At 36.9% G+C, this 15,838-nt stretch overlaps 1 protein-coding gene across 1 annotated transcript in view; it reads left to right on the top strand.

Moving 5' to 3' along the window:
- LOC124613988 (trithorax group protein osa-like) overlaps window positions 1–15,838 on the top strand; it is a gene marked incomplete at its 5' end in the record, with an annotated part of 283,482 nt that overhangs the window by 245,907 nt on the left and 21,737 nt on the right. The window contains one exon of the mRNA XM_047142819.1: window positions 1,844–2,010. Coding sequence (XP_046998775.1) covers window positions 1,844–2,010 — 167 coding nt within the window. The remainder of the gene's footprint in view (window positions 1–1,843; window positions 2,011–15,838) is intronic.

Here is a 15,838-nt window from a genome sequence, read left to right as displayed (position 1 = left end):
AAGATTCTCACAGCATTTACCAGTGATGGTACAGGTAATGGGACCCAGAGGAATTGTCTCTTAAAAAAATACAGTCCTACCGTAACAATGCTGTCAATCAGCACCACACAATCACCTTTGCAGAATAAGGTGGTGCCAGTTGATGTGCATGTGGATATTCCGTTGCCATATTCTACAATTCTGTGTATTGACATGTCCTTCCACAGAATGTTCCTTGGCTGTTCGTTGCCCACTTCCATGCGAGCAAGAAATTCCAGAGTGAACATTTGTCTTGCTGGCAGGTTAGCAGTAAGCGACTTCTGAATAGGCTGATTTTGTATGGATAGCAATGCAGGATGTTTCATAGAATTTTATGCACCATGCTAGTAAGAATGCTCAATGTTCAGGTAATTTCCCATGCACTGCATGTTTTGCATCACTGCTCAAGCCCCGTGCAATGCTGCGACCACATCTTCAGCAGATGTTGGATCACCTACTTTCCTCCCTCTGCCACACTGAACTTCAGCAGAACCTGCCTCTTACAATTTTGTGATTTTCTCCAGACCTCTACTAGACATCAGACCAACACTTTTTTTCAAACCATTGAGTATCAAACTTGTGCAGGGTTAGTAGTGCACAGTCACCATTCTGGGAAAAGACCTTTACCAGCAATGCACTGTTGGAATCGGCCAACTCATACAAATACCTGGGTCTAGCATTTTGTAGGGATATGAAGTGAAATGATCACATACCCTTAGTCATGGGTAAAGCATTTATTGGTAGAATCAGGAGATTGCTTACAAATCACTCGTATGTCTCTTCCTAGAATATCGCTCAAGTGTGTGGGACCCGTATCAAATAGGACTAAGAGGGGATATTGAATGTATACAGCAAAGGATAGCATGAATGGTTACAGGTTTGTTTAATCCATGAGAGGGTGTCACAGAGATGCTGGAGAAATTGAACTGGCAGACTCACGAAGAGAAACTATACTGAGAAAGTTTATTAACAAAGTTTCAAGAACCGGCTTTAAATGATATACTACAATCCTCTACTTCACTCACTCAAGGATCTTGAGGATAAGATTAGAATAATTATTGCACACACCAAGGTATTCAAGCAGTTATTCTTCTCACACGTTGTATACGAATGGAACAGGAGGAAACTCTAATAACTGGTACAATGTGACATGAAGTTCCCTCTACCATGCACCTCATGGTGGTTTGCAGAGTATAGATGTAGATGCATGATCCTTCATGGACACTGACATATTGGGCATCTCGGATGCAAACTGAGGAACAACTGTGTGCTGCACATCTTTTGGTGTGCATATTCTGATACTTAAAGCTCCATTTATTGGTCAAATTTTGATTAAATTTTTTTTTTATTCCATAATTTTTCCCCTTGTGTCAACAATATGCTATTCAAATTTGGCATCATTCTGAGCAGTTGTTCTCTTTTTACAGTTATGGACACCCTTGTATTTTCATTCATCTAAATGTTAGTTGGCTGACAACAAAATATTATGAACAAATCTCACATGAACTATACTCTCTCAGTTGACTAAATAATAGTGTGTAAGAACATATTATAGAGTGATAGCCTTATTTTGTTTAGTGATTGATAAACACGTTTTTCCAGTACTTTTGAATTTTATTTTTCAAGAAAGTGTTCTTTGTTTCCTCCATGCCTATGCCTTTTCTTGAAACTGATATGAGCTTTCTCCTTACCCCTCTACAATTGCCAACACCCCCTTAGCTCAGATCATGGGTATGCTATTGACTTATTCTTTTATTAAACATGCTACTTTGAAAAACTGGTTATTTGTGATTGTTGCGACTCTAACAGACCTCTCTTAACACAGGTATAGAAGGCCCTGTCAATGCAGTGGGTTCTGGCAGTGAAGACCTGGTGACATTAGAAGCAGAGATCACAGAATTGCAGCGTGAAAATGCTCGTGTTGAGTCACAGATGCTCCGTCTACGCACTGATATAACAGCCATGGAAGCACACCTTCGTCATGGAGAAAAGGTTAGTCATAAGTTCTCACAGAGTTACAAGAAACTGGTTCCACAATCTGAAGAAAGCTTGTAGTCATGCCTATGTAGCACAGTTGGTAAGTCTTTCCTTGGAACAGGTCACAGTCAAAGTCCAGATCTGGCACACAGTTTTGATATGTCGGGTGGTATCATGAAAGTCCATGTTCCACTGCAGGGTGAAAGATTGAGTCTCGAAACAACCCTTAGACTATGATAAAGTTACTTCTTTATTTGTTCACGGTTATAGCCAATGGTGGATTTACATATAGTCCCACTAGGCACAGGCCTAGGGGTGGCACTTTAAGGCGGGCAGCATTTTTTGCTCTTTACTCATTTTAACCTTTTACGTTTTTAAACAACTGCACTTACAAACGACAAAAATTTTTAATATTGTTAAACAGCTTGCTAGTTTAAATAAGCCTTAAGAGCAAAATTCGACAATACAAGCTTAGAAATATACATGGTTTACTTGATGATGAATGGAAATTTATCATTGGGTTTCTGTCAGGTATCACCTTCATGACTGTTCAAAATATTTTGAAGTAAGTTTTCAGAACGGCAATGTACAATAGAATGTTTGAAACTTTATTATTCTGAGAATGTTGCCGGCTTCTACGTAACCCTACCATAATTTCCCCGTGAAAGTACCGGGACCCCTGAGAAGCTGTTGTAAACTAATCAGCAGTTTCTTAAGTACTGTAACATGTGTGGGCCTCAGCATGTAAAACCCGCCTCCACATAAATTTCTTGTAGAAATTACGGGGAAGTATCAAGTGAACCCTCCGTTACTGTAATTAATGTGAAAGCTCTGTGGTCTTCAGTTTCTGAGCTTTGATTTAATGATACCTGTTTAAAAAACATGTCAATTCTGGGAATGTTTTACATCTTTAAACACATGATTATACGAAAAGAACTCAAGCAGAATATCTAATAATGTGTGCAATACACTTCACAACAGTTTAAAAATTTTATTTATTTATTTACTTAGTTACTTTTTTGGCAAAAAAAGAAGAAGAAACCAACTTTCATTTGTTGCATTTATTGTTCCGCAACCTGCATGATATCAAAGTTCCCACCCTGTGCAATTGAATAGTATGTGCCATTGCAAATTTTGTATTAAACTTCTTAACTAAGGTTTTTTTCTTTGAGGAAAGGTTGTTTTTATTTTATGTTGGAATAAAAGGTGCATTTGCATGTAGACATGTTCACACAAATGACAACACACCACATCATCTGCCAACAAGACTAAACTTTTTTAGTCTGTCTTCTCTGCCTACAGAAACCGCTAAAATGTTATAAGAATAAGTCGATCCAGCACACCTCATTGCAAGAAATTTCAAAAATTATTTGCTTTTTCAATTAGAAAGACAGGGTTAAGAATATTCAGAACATATTTAGAATATTCAGAACATATTTGCGTCCCAGCTAAAATTTCGGTGACGCAGGAAACAGAAACCAAAAAAGGGACTGTCCCGTTTTCTTTACGAGACGAATTCCAGCCGGCAGGTGTGCTTCTGCTGTTCACTGACAACAGAGGAACAGGCAACAATCAAATTAAAATATTTTGCATTTTGTTCTGTCATAGCAGAGTTGCGTTGAGTAATCCGAATTGGTCATTTCATTGCTCCGTGTTCAAAAGAAAAATCTTTGTGCTCGTGTGCAATGTTTAAAGTAAAAAGCTTTCTGCTCATGTGCGGTGCAGTACGATTGGACCTGGATAACGTCTTCCTTTCTTTCTTTCCTTTTACAACTTTTTTTCTTTTGTTTTGACTGTTGGTTGACAATTTTGTAAGTGCCTTAACGGGAATAGCAGTGGAAAAAGGAAATGTGTAAAATTAAGTGTGGTGGCATTTTGGAAATTATCTAAGGAAAGGAGAGAACGAGAGGGCAATGTTCCAAAAACGCTTGGCAGAGTAGATAAATTTTTTGCAAAAAATGTTACTTGTTCGACTATGAGTTCAAGTACCAGTAGTTCGGATGATATTTCTGGCACTGCAGCTGTTGTAAAACAAGTAAATACAGACGAAACAAAAGTTAAAAATGAAGAAAAGCAAATTGTTTCTGAGTTTGAGTTTCACAAAAGACTAAGTGTCGAGTCAGACATTACAAAAAAGAAATAACCTCATTAGTGATGATCCTGCGGAATGATGTGTCAATGAATCAACAATCAACGTTCTCAATCAAGGGGCGTTTGTAAAGTCTGTGCAAAAATAAAAACTACTTACATGTTTGGGGTAAACCTTTTTTATTTTTTGACTTAAGCCCCTTTTTAGACTTATACACTTCGTCCAACGCTGTTCTAATTTTTTGATCCCTTCCGAATAATAGGAACTGTCCAAGCCTGCGAAATAGCAATTAGTTGCTGCAATCACCTCCTCGTTTGAATAAAATCTTTGTCCTGCCAGTCATTTCTTCAAATTGGAGAACAAATAGTAGTATGAGGGAGCCAAGTCTGGAGAATAGGAAGGGATGTGAAACGAGTTGGAATCCTATTTCCATTAATTTTGCGACCACAATTGCTGAGATATGTGCTGGAGCATTGTCATGATGGAAAAGGACTTTTTTGCGATCCAATCGCAGGCATTTTTCTTGCAGCTTGCTTTTCGAACGTTCCAATAACAGTGAATAATATGCATGTGTAATAGTTTTATTTTTTTCTAGATAGTCAATGAGGATTATCCCTTGCGAATCCCAAAAGACAGTTGCTACAACCTTTCCAGCGGAAGGAATGGTCTTCGCCTTTTTTGGCGCAGATTCTCCCTTAGTAACACATTGTTGAGATTGTTGTTTGGTCTCAGGAGTACAGTAATATAACCATGTTTCATCCACAGTGACGAAACAACACTTAAAGTCCTGCAGATTCTTCCTGAACAGCTGTAAACCATCCTTGCAACACTTCACACGATTCCATTTTTGGTCAAGCATGAGCAATCGTGGAACCCATCTTGTGGGTAGCTTTCTCATGTCAAAATGTTAATGCAAAATATTATGTAACCATTCATTTGAGATGCCCACAGCACTAGCAATCTCATGCACCTTAACTCTCCTGTCACCCATCACCATATCATGGATTTTATCATGATTTCTGGAGTAGTAACCTCCACAGGGCGTCCAGAACATTCAGCATCACTTGTGCCCATATGGCCACTACGAAAATTTTAAAACCACTTATAAACTGTTCTAATTGAAGGTACAGAGTCACCGTAATGTTTATCAAGCTTCTCTTTAGTCTCCTGAGGCGTTTTGCCTTTCATAAAGTAATGTTTAATCACCACACGAAATTCTTTTTTGTCCATTTTTTGACAATCACTCGTCTACCTTGATTCACATGAATGCCAAACACAAAGAAATAGACCAATATGGCTGAAACATGGTGTGCATTCTTTCCAAAGATGCTACTAACTAAACATGACCTCAATATGCACCGGTGGTGCCATCTCTTGGACTGTGCATGGACTTTTGAAATGCCCCTCGTACAATGTGGCATTAATCAAAATTTTAACGGTCATTTTTCTAATTCAAGATTATCAATAGGTCATAAAACCAGATATTTGAAGAAAAATATATTTTACTGTAAACTTTTAAATGGTGAATCAACTTTGCATGATTTTCTAGTATACTCCTGTAGCACTGCTGCTGTTTTTTGTGCATTATGTAAATTGTTCACAGGTAAGGCCATTATTGCTACTAATGGTACTGCAGATTGGAAAAGTATTTCTAATATTTTATCTCATCATGAGAATTGACTTGAACACAAAAATTCTGAGTTATCACTCTAAACAAGAAAAAAGTCAGTTGGAACAATAGGTAATCATTTCGAGTCATATGTTGAGACAGAAAAAATGAACTGTGTTACTAGTGAAAGCTTTTTAACAGAAACCATTGTCATTACTTCAGAGTTATCATCTGAGGTGTTAGATCACTGATCCATCAACACGTTTCGTAGTGTGAAAACAGCTGCCAGGAGTCTCAGTTAGAACAAGGAAGACAAACTATCATCAGCACAACATAAGGCATTTAACAATGTTATCATATCTTGCTGGCACGGAAAGTTGCTTTTCCACTAAATCATGAAGGGATTGGTGTCCATTTAGAATATATGCAACTGAGGCTTACCATTCTAGGTACTCAAAACAGACTCTTTGCCATGTCAGCATTAATAAAGTTTGTTATTATACTATCATTGGAATAAGCTAAAGCTGTGTACACAGACTTAATACATGGATATCTGGTAATCATAGTTGTTAGCCTAATTTGAAGGTGCAAGACACTGTGTTTCAGTGTTTCCTTCATCTCTGCCTGAAGGATTTGGCCTATCACATTTCTCAATATTTCGCTGGTTTAATCACCAAAAATTCATTTGCCCACAATAATGAAGCAGTCTTCACTTTTAACTTGAAATATTGGTAGTGGTTGTATCTGGTGACAGTAGATTTGTCAATATTTTTACACAATAAATTGTTCCAAAAATGAAGCGATTTGTGGAGTTCGTTAATGCAGTGAATCACTTCAACTCTACATTTTTGTAGAATGCAATTATAAGTACTAAAATCAGCAAATATGGCAATTAAGCTTCACAGACACATAAATCGACATGGCACCTACTTGTTTTGCCTGTTTCAACCAATCTGTCCACACGACACATAATGTCATGCAAATGTTTTTCTGGTGGTTGTCAATATATAATCTTTATGTACATTGAAGGTAGAAGGGGTGAGAGGAAGATAAGGAGCTATTGATGTTAGCTGCATCAGGGTAATTCTACAAATCTTCAGAAAAGAGTTCCTAATACTTAAATCTATATTTGATGTTAACAAGTATCTCTTCTTTAGAAATGCTTTGTTTGCCTTTTCTTAACTTATCTCTCAAGATAAGTCATAGGTTCAGTATTGCCTTGCACGTTCCTAAATTTCTCTGGAATCCAAACAGATTTTCCCTGAGGTTGACTTCTACCAGTTTTCGATTCTTCTATCAAGAATTCGTGTTAGCATTTTGCAACCATGACTTATTAAACTGATAGTCTGGTAATATTCACATCTGGCAGCAACTGCTGGAATTAGAATTACTATGTTTTTCTTGAAGTCTGAGGGTATTTTGCCTGTCTCATACATCTTGCACAGCAGATGGAAGAGTTTTGTCATGGCTGGCTCTCCCAAGGCTATCAGTAATTCTGACAGAATATTATCTACTCTCAGGGCCTTGTTTCGACTTAGATGTTTCAGAGATCTGCCTGGTTATTCTTGCAGTATCATATTTCCCATCCCATTTTTGTCTACATCCACTTCCCTTTCTATAATATTACCTTGAAGTTCTCTACTGTACAGACCCTCTATGTACTCCCACCTTCCAGCTTTCCCTTCTTTGCTTAAGACTGGTTTTCCATCTGAGCTCTTGATATTCATACAGATAGTTCTCTTTTCTCCAAAAGTATCTTTAATTTTCCTGAGGTTGATATGTGTCTTTCCCCTAGTGAAACATACTTCTAAATCCTTACATTTGTCCTCTAGCAATTCCTGCTTAGCCATTTTGCACTTCCTGTCACTCTAATTTTTTAAACGTTTGCATTCCCTTTGATCTGCTTCATTTGCTGCATTTTTAAATTTTCTTCTTTCATCAGTTAAATTCAATATCTCTTGTATTATCTGAGGATTTTTAGGATTTTTACTGGGCCTTGTCTCTATACTGATTTGATCCTCTGTTGCCTTCACTACTTCATCTCTTAAAGCTACCTATTTGTCTTCTACTGTATTCATTTCACTTGTTCTAATCGCGCATTGCTTGATGATCCCTTTGAAACCCTTAACTACCTCTGATTCTTTCAACTTATCCAGGTCCCACCGCCTTAATTTCCTATCTTTTTGCAGTTTCTTGTTTTAATCTACTGTTCATAACCAGTAAATTGTAGTCAGAGCCCACATTTGCTCTTGGAAATGCCTTACAATTTAAAATCTGGTTTCTAAATCTGCACATCATCATTGTATAATTAATCTGAAACCTTCCATTGTCTCCGGGTCTCTTCCATGTATAAGCCTTCCTTTGTGATTCTGGAACCAAGTGTTAGTGATGATTAAATTATGTTCCGTGCAGCTACCAGACATCTTCCTCTGTCATTCCTTTCCCCCAGTCAATTCACCTACTATTTTTTTTTCTTCCTTTTCCTATTATTAAATTCCATTCCCTCATCATAATTAAATTTTCATCTCCTTTAACTATATCAATAAATTTTTAACTCATCATACATTTCTTCAACCTCTTCATCATCTGCGGAGCTAGTTGGCATATAAACTTGTACTAGTGTGGGAGTTGTGGGCTTTGTGTCTACCTTGGCTATGGTAATGCATTAACTATACTGTCCATGGTAGTTTGCCGGCCGCGGTGGTCTAGCGGTTCAGGCGCTCAGTCCGGAACCGCACGACTACTACGGTCGCAGGTTCGAATCCTGCCTCGGGCATGGATGTGTGTGATGTCCTTAGGTTAGTTAGGTTTAAGTAGTTCTAATTTCTAGGGGACTGATGCCCACAGATGTTAAGTCCCATAGTGCTCAGAGCCATTTGAACCATTTTTGAACCATGGTAGTTTACCTGCATTTCTATTTTCTTATTCATTGTTAAACCTACTTTTGAATTATCCCTATTTGACTTTGTATTTGTATAACACCAGAAGACCTGTTCCTCCTGCCGCCAAACTTCAATAATTCCCACTATATCTAACTTCAGCCTATTCATTTCTCCTTTCAAAATTTCTAACCTAACCTACCTGTCTGATTAAGGCATCTAAATTCCATGCTCTTATCCACAGAATGACAGTTTTTTTCCCCCAATAATGAATTTCTTCTGAGTAGTCCTCACCCAGAGATCCAAATGGGGAACTATTTTACCTCCAGAACATTTTGCCCAAGAGGATGCCTCATAATTTAACCATACACTAGAGCTGCATGTCCTCGGGAGGAATTTCATTTATAGTTTCCCCTCCCTTTCAGCTGTTCATGATACCAGCACAGCAAGACCATTTTGGATGATGTTACAAGGCCAGGTCAGTCAGTCATGCAGATTGTTGCCTCTGTAGCTACTGAAAATGCTACTCCCTCTCTTCAGGAACCACATATTTGTCTGGCCTCTCAACAGAAACCCTTCCATTGTGGATGCACCTATGATATGGCAATCTGTACTGCTGAGGCATGCAAGTCATCCCACTGACGGCATGGTCTGTGGTTCATGGGTGGGAATATAGCTATAACATATAGTTACTGGATTTGTTACAGGAACATGAACAGTGACTTCTTGCATGATGGTTGCAAGAGGAAGAGGAAGAGGTGGTATCATATTATACAGAACTGTCCACTCTAACTCAGTGCTCTCTCTCTTGTTATTGAAATTACTCTTTCTGTGGAGGCTATAATCTCTTAACACAGGCATACTGGAGGTTTAAAATATGTTTTGTGTACATCCATTTGCACCCTGAAGTCTTTTAAGGTCCATTGGAGTGTTGGAGTCTCTCCATTGGTAAGGTTTCTCTTTTTTCCCATTTCTCGCCTCTGAGATGAAGAGCTTATGACATATGACAGTTTATATTATGAGTAAACGATTATCTTAAGGTACCTTAACAGCCCAGCATTTTTTACAGAAACATATTCATCCTCATTAATGCCATCAGTAAAAAAATTGATATAAGGTTCCTGTGATACTGTATCGATGCAATTATTAAAACCAATAGGTGGTACAGGAACGAAAAAATTACTTAATTTGTTGTTTAAAGGTTATGAAACAGAAAATGCAGCCTACCATATGACTCCCAGTAAATGCATATAATAGCACTATCAAAGAAAACATGAGTTGATAATCTGTGAATTATTAGCCTGATCTCTCATGATTGTATGTTTGTAACTAGAATAATAATGCTTATAGAAAGAAACATGAAATAGGTAGTGGACCAAGATCTCTTCATTCCAAAAAAAAGGAGTGTATTCCCTAGAAGCAATTTATACCTAGTCCAATAAGGAAGAAAGAATGAATAAGAATTGCAAACATTTACAGTGACCCTTCAATGCAGTTTTAGTTTGACACCACTTACTATTAATGGATTTAGGATTTTGTTTTCTTTTTTGTTAATGGCTAATATTGGAATAAAGTATATTACAGATATTTCCTTAAAGTGCCACCACTAATCAAAAAGGACAACAATCAAAACAACTACTGGTATATGTTTTAATTGTAGATTTTGTGTGAGAGAAAATACACAAAAGTACTGTAAATATTTGCAGTACAGGAATGACGAAAAGTAATATAAGAACTGGAAAGGAACCTGAAAATATCTACTACATTTGAAACACATGATGCAATAATAAATATTTTATGACTGAAGGCAGATTTTATTCAACCATAGTATCAATCATAGTTATGGTATGGTAATAAACATTCCAGTCATAGAGAAAACAGAAATTATAAGACAGCTGTTCATCATTTGTGAAGTAGACTGTACCTCATATTGAGTTTTACATGGAGTATTTGGCCATAGCGGACTAAATGCTTCACTTCAGAAGTGACCCATTGTAATGAGAGATGAACAAATGAGTGTTTGAGAATGAATACATGGTTGTCCACAATTGTGAAAACTTCTTGAACTCTCTGTAGCTGTTTTTTTTTGTGAGATTTTTTAAATTATTTATTTTATTCATTCAGTACACTGACCATTCTGTGACAACAACATAAAACAATAATATGCAGAAGTGCCAATATTCTCTGTGACGTTTGTCAGTAGTTTTCCTGCCACTTCCCTTAAAACTCATTGCCTTTTGAGAAGTCACAACCATTTAGACTTTCCCTTAGGATTCACTCATGTTTTCAACTTCTAGTTTTGATTCCAGGTTTGTCTTGTAGCTTCTTATCATGAAAAGAAATTGAATGTATGTCATTAAGTCGGTGATTGTGTATGTTCCTGAATAAATACTATTTTTCAGTTTGGGTTGTTTTTGATGTTTCCACTATCTCCATTATACATGATTTTACATCTTGAAGATATATTTGGGCTTCTAGAACACTAAATTTTCGAGCTTCAAGCCAAAAATAAATGGATCATGATTACAGAACAGAGAATGAAACCATGCATATGTCACAGGGGTGGCAGACACGTCAGGTGCTGGCGAGTAGACGTCTGACTGCAGCCTGTCTGGAGGTCGATCGCTGGGAGAACCTGCAAGGCCTGCATCGTGAAGCCCCTGGGTACTTTTCTGTTTATGCTTCAAGCAGTTCCCCTGCTTCATCTCACAGTAACACTTTATTCTGAACTCAGATTTTTCTTCTTAACTTTTTACTACAAAGCTGCCAGAAATTTCCAACCTGTCAGTGCTACACTTTCTCCTAAAAACAAACCTAAAACAAACATTCACATTGATTCAAATTATTAATGACACATAAATATTGACAACCATCATATTTGAACCATATAGGAAAATACCAAACCTTATTTTGTGCTTTGCAATATATTATATAAAAAGCATTAACTAATATGCTAAGTGACAGAAGCTGCAGATAAGATAGGAAATAATGGAAAGAGCCTGTCAAAGAAACAACTTTTGTACAAGACTTCATGATATCTGAAAACTGTAGTAGACTCTTTCAGCATCGATTAGTAATTCCTCTTTTATATAATTTTTTGATCTTCCTGTTATGAAAATTGTGATTTTTAAAATTTCCTTCCTCAGTTAGTATGTGTCTTTTCTCATTGTTAGGCCATTATACTTGACAACTCATTCTATCTAACTGTTCTCATACACATTTCAAGCTGTAAACAGTACACACCCACAGAGTAGGCTCACGCAGTTGTTTAAGGCATTTGGCTCATTCTTCAGAAAGAGCTTGCTTCAGACTCTAAACTGATCATCATTATTTAAGTTTTCTATAGTTTTCCTAATGAGCATAAGTTGAATGTGGGAACAGTTAGTTGTACAAGGACATGATCAACTTCCTTTCTCATTTTTGGCTAACTGACAAAATTCCTTATTTGTAACATGCTTAATGTCGACAGAAGATTATAACTTAAATGTTCCTTTCTTCACCTGTATGCTTGAAGACTTGAAGATACTTGTCCATGTTGCGATCTCAAGAAGGAAAGAGAAAAAGGGTAGAGAGAGAGAGAGAGAGAGAGAGAGAGAGAGAGAGAGAGAGAGAGAGAGAGAGAGAGAGAGAGAGAGAGAGCGCTTTATAGGTTTTCAAAACACACGGTATTTGAAAAAGAATTCCCTGGTTTTAAGTATAATTTTCATGAGGAAATTAATGAGAAATTACATCAATGAGTATATATCATGAAAGAGAATTCCTTCAAGTTTTGCTGAATGTTAGTAGACTTCAATGATGGATCCATTTGTTGCCCTGCACACGTCGAGACGATATTCTACTCCTCGCCACTTATTCACCAACATTTCAGGTATAACCATCCCAACCGTTGTGATGATTGATGTAAATGACTTATGTCTCTGATCTTTTCACTGTACACTTTTTATGTGGAAGAAAAAGTCCAGTGGGGTTAAATCTGGGTTTCGTGGTGGCCAAGGTAATGGGTCAGCCCTGCCCATCCACCTTCCTGGAAAGCAAGTGTCAAGACCGCACACATATGGTTACTGTAATGAGGTGGAGCGCCATCTTGTTGGAAAACCACAAGCCCCTTTCCTGCCTCAATATTGTCCATTTGGGGAAAGACGTACTCTATCAATACGTCACAGTAAACGTCCCCATTTTAAAGCACTACCGTTTTCCTTGAAGAACTTTAGCCAAAGATGGATATTTTTTGCTGTAGGTGGTTCATCACCATACTGACATCTAAAATTATGTTGCACTGTTATAACTGACTCAGTTTTCTCAAGCCAAAAACAGACTGTGCTTTCTATTGTGGAGCACACATTGTTGCCGAGTTGCTCTGCACTGCACTGCATGGCCTTGACTGAACTGAGGGAGCAAAAGAAGAAGATAGCATTGGTGCTGTCTCAAGATTAAGCAGACCTGCCAAATGCAGGGGAGCCAAACTTGGAGAGTTGATGAATCAAAAACCACAAACTGGAATAGTGTATGTCACTTTGTACAGATTCTAGGACTTGTTAAAACTAGGGAGTTTTTTCTCAAACACCCTGTATTTTGGATGATTTGTGATCTTTTACTCTCAACTGATTTCAGTGTCAACTACAACAATCTGTAATTTTACCATACAAAAATTACACTGAATGGTAAAAAATGCCACACTTCCTGCAATCTTAGGCACTCCAAAGGTGACAAATACGCTTGAATTTTAAATGTCAAAAGTGAAGGTTTCATTTTGAGATTAACGGTGAGAAATATGGGAAATCTGAAACAGTATGTAATTGAAGAGACATAAATTACTGAGAGTAAAGTATCAAGAGACTCTGAAACTAAAGGACAGAACATAAATCCAATTTCTCTTCACATAATTCTCTCCATGTCCTATATCTTTATAATGTTCCAATCTGTAAAGTTTTTCCTTGCTGTTGAGTTTATTTCCAAATATGTGCCCACTTATTCTCTTTCATTTCTCTCTTTTCCTTTTCTTCCTTTTACTGGGAGAATGGACTACCTCTGTCCAGCCATACTGATTTAGGTTTCATATGGTTTTTGTAAATCATTTCAGGCAAATGCCAGGATAGTTTCTTCATCAAGACCCTGGCCGGCCACCTGACCTATCCTCATGAAGCATTCTTATATACGTGTGTGTGTGTGTGTGTGTGTGTGTGTGTGTGTGTGTGTGTGTGTGGGTGGGTGGGTGGGTGGGTGTGTGTGTTTTATTGACTTATTTCAGCCCTACTGTTTGATATTCTTTTTGTGTGTTTTCATTTCCGTCTTTCATCTTATTCATGTAGGAGTGGTCTTTAATAGCTAACTGTGAATCACTGTCCCGTATATCAATCATGTTGTGGAAATCCTGTTTTTTCCTAGATCATTCCAGATTTTCGTTCTCAGTTATGCAACTTTTCAATTTATTTCTTTGTTGTCAGTAACTCACTTCTGATTGTAAAGGTCAAGTTCAGTATGAGCTCTTTGTGGAACTTTCATTCAGCACTGATTTGTATTTTGTAAAATATTTGTGTTTCCACTGTAAACATTATTTATTTTGTGTTTTAATTTAAAACAAAAAAAAAATCATCTGTTCCCTGATAGAAACCTATTTTTGCTGAATACAGGGATTGAGGATTTTTCAGTAGGGAGGACACAGCAAGTTATCTTGGATGGAGAGCCATTGACAGATATAGACGTAACTTCAGGTGTACTCCAGGGAAGTGTGTGGATCCCTAGCTGCTGATGTTGTACACTAATGACCTATCAGACAATTTTGATAGTAAACTTACACTTTTCGCAGATGATGCAGTTATTTGCAATGAAGTACAGTCTGAAAGAAGCTGCACAAGTACTGAGTCAGATCTTCGTAAGATCTTAAAGTTGTGTGAAGTCTTGCTTTAAATGTTCAGAAATGTAGGAGTGTGCACTCCACAATATGAAAAAAATGTACTATCCTATGACTAAAATATCAAAAAGTCACAGTTGGAATTGGTAAACTCACATGAATAGCTGGGTGTAACACTTTGTAGGGATGTGAAACAGAATGATCACAAGGCACAGTCATGGATGAAGCAAGTAGTAGACTTTGGTTTACTGGTAGAACATTAGGGAAATGCAATCAGACAACCAAGGAGATTGCTTACAAATAATTTGTGCAAACCATCCTAGAATATTGCTCAAGTGCATGGGGCCCATTGAAAATAAGACTAACAGGGTACATTGAACATATACAGAGAAGGAAAGCACAAATGGTTAGAGATTTTTTTGACTCATGGGGGAGTGTCGCAGAGATGTTGAAAGAACTGAACTGACACAAACTTGAAGCTAGACATACACTTTTCTGAGAAAGTCTACTAACAAAGTTTCAAGAACTAGCTTTAAATGATGACTGTAGGAACATACTGCAACCATAACATATTGTTCTGACAGGGATATTAAGAGAAGGATAGATTAGTTACAGTACATACAGCAGGATTTAACAATAATTTTTCCCACACTTCTCATGTGAATGGAATGGGGAAAAAACCCTTACAATTGGTATAACAGGATGTTAAGGATGGCAGTTATTGCTGAAAGAACCAGTTTTCAGTCATATCAGTTTTTTTCATCTCCATTTTAACCTGACCATTAAAACCAATCAAAATGACTGGTTTCTGAAATATCCCATTTTCAGTTTTTTGTTGCTTTTATTTTCAGTAATAAATGTAGACGTCATTCAAAGATTGAAAATGCTAAGACTCCAAGACTTTTGCATTATACACTTAAAAATATCAAATAAAATAGATAAATAAAAGAAAACTTAGGTCATGTACTGTTTACTGCTTTTCTCAAAAAGTAATGAAGTACTGAATATTGCAAAAATAAATAAATAAATAAATAAAATAAAAAAGTAAATGAAAAGTATTCTCCTACTGATCCAGATTTTTTGGAACTTGGCTCAAAAATTTTGTTGTAATTGAGGATCATACCATTATTTGTGTGTTACAATGTGCCAGTGCTGAAGGATCATAAATGACATGTAAGTTCTCAGTTTCCAAGGGCTACAAACAGGTGTAGATGTACTGTGTAAACACAGGCAGATGATCAGCTACTTTCTCTTTGTATTATAGGCCATGAATGAATTTTTAAGTTTTTAGTTTATTACTGTTGCCCTGATTTCCTTTCTCTTTTATTATTTCATAGGAATGGTAGACAAGTAATAAGTTTTTTTGCAAAATTTGTATCATTCGTTTTCTTTAAGTATTTCAAATGGAGACCACA

This window comes from Schistocerca americana, chromosome 1 (assembly GCF_021461395.2).
Source record: "Schistocerca americana isolate TAMUIC-IGC-003095 chromosome 1, iqSchAmer2.1, whole genome shotgun sequence".
NCBI classification, from domain to species: Eukaryota; Metazoa; Arthropoda; class Insecta; order Orthoptera; family Acrididae; genus Schistocerca; species Schistocerca americana.
The sequence above is the reverse complement of the archived record's forward strand: the minus strand, read 5'-3'. Positions and strand labels throughout refer to the sequence as shown.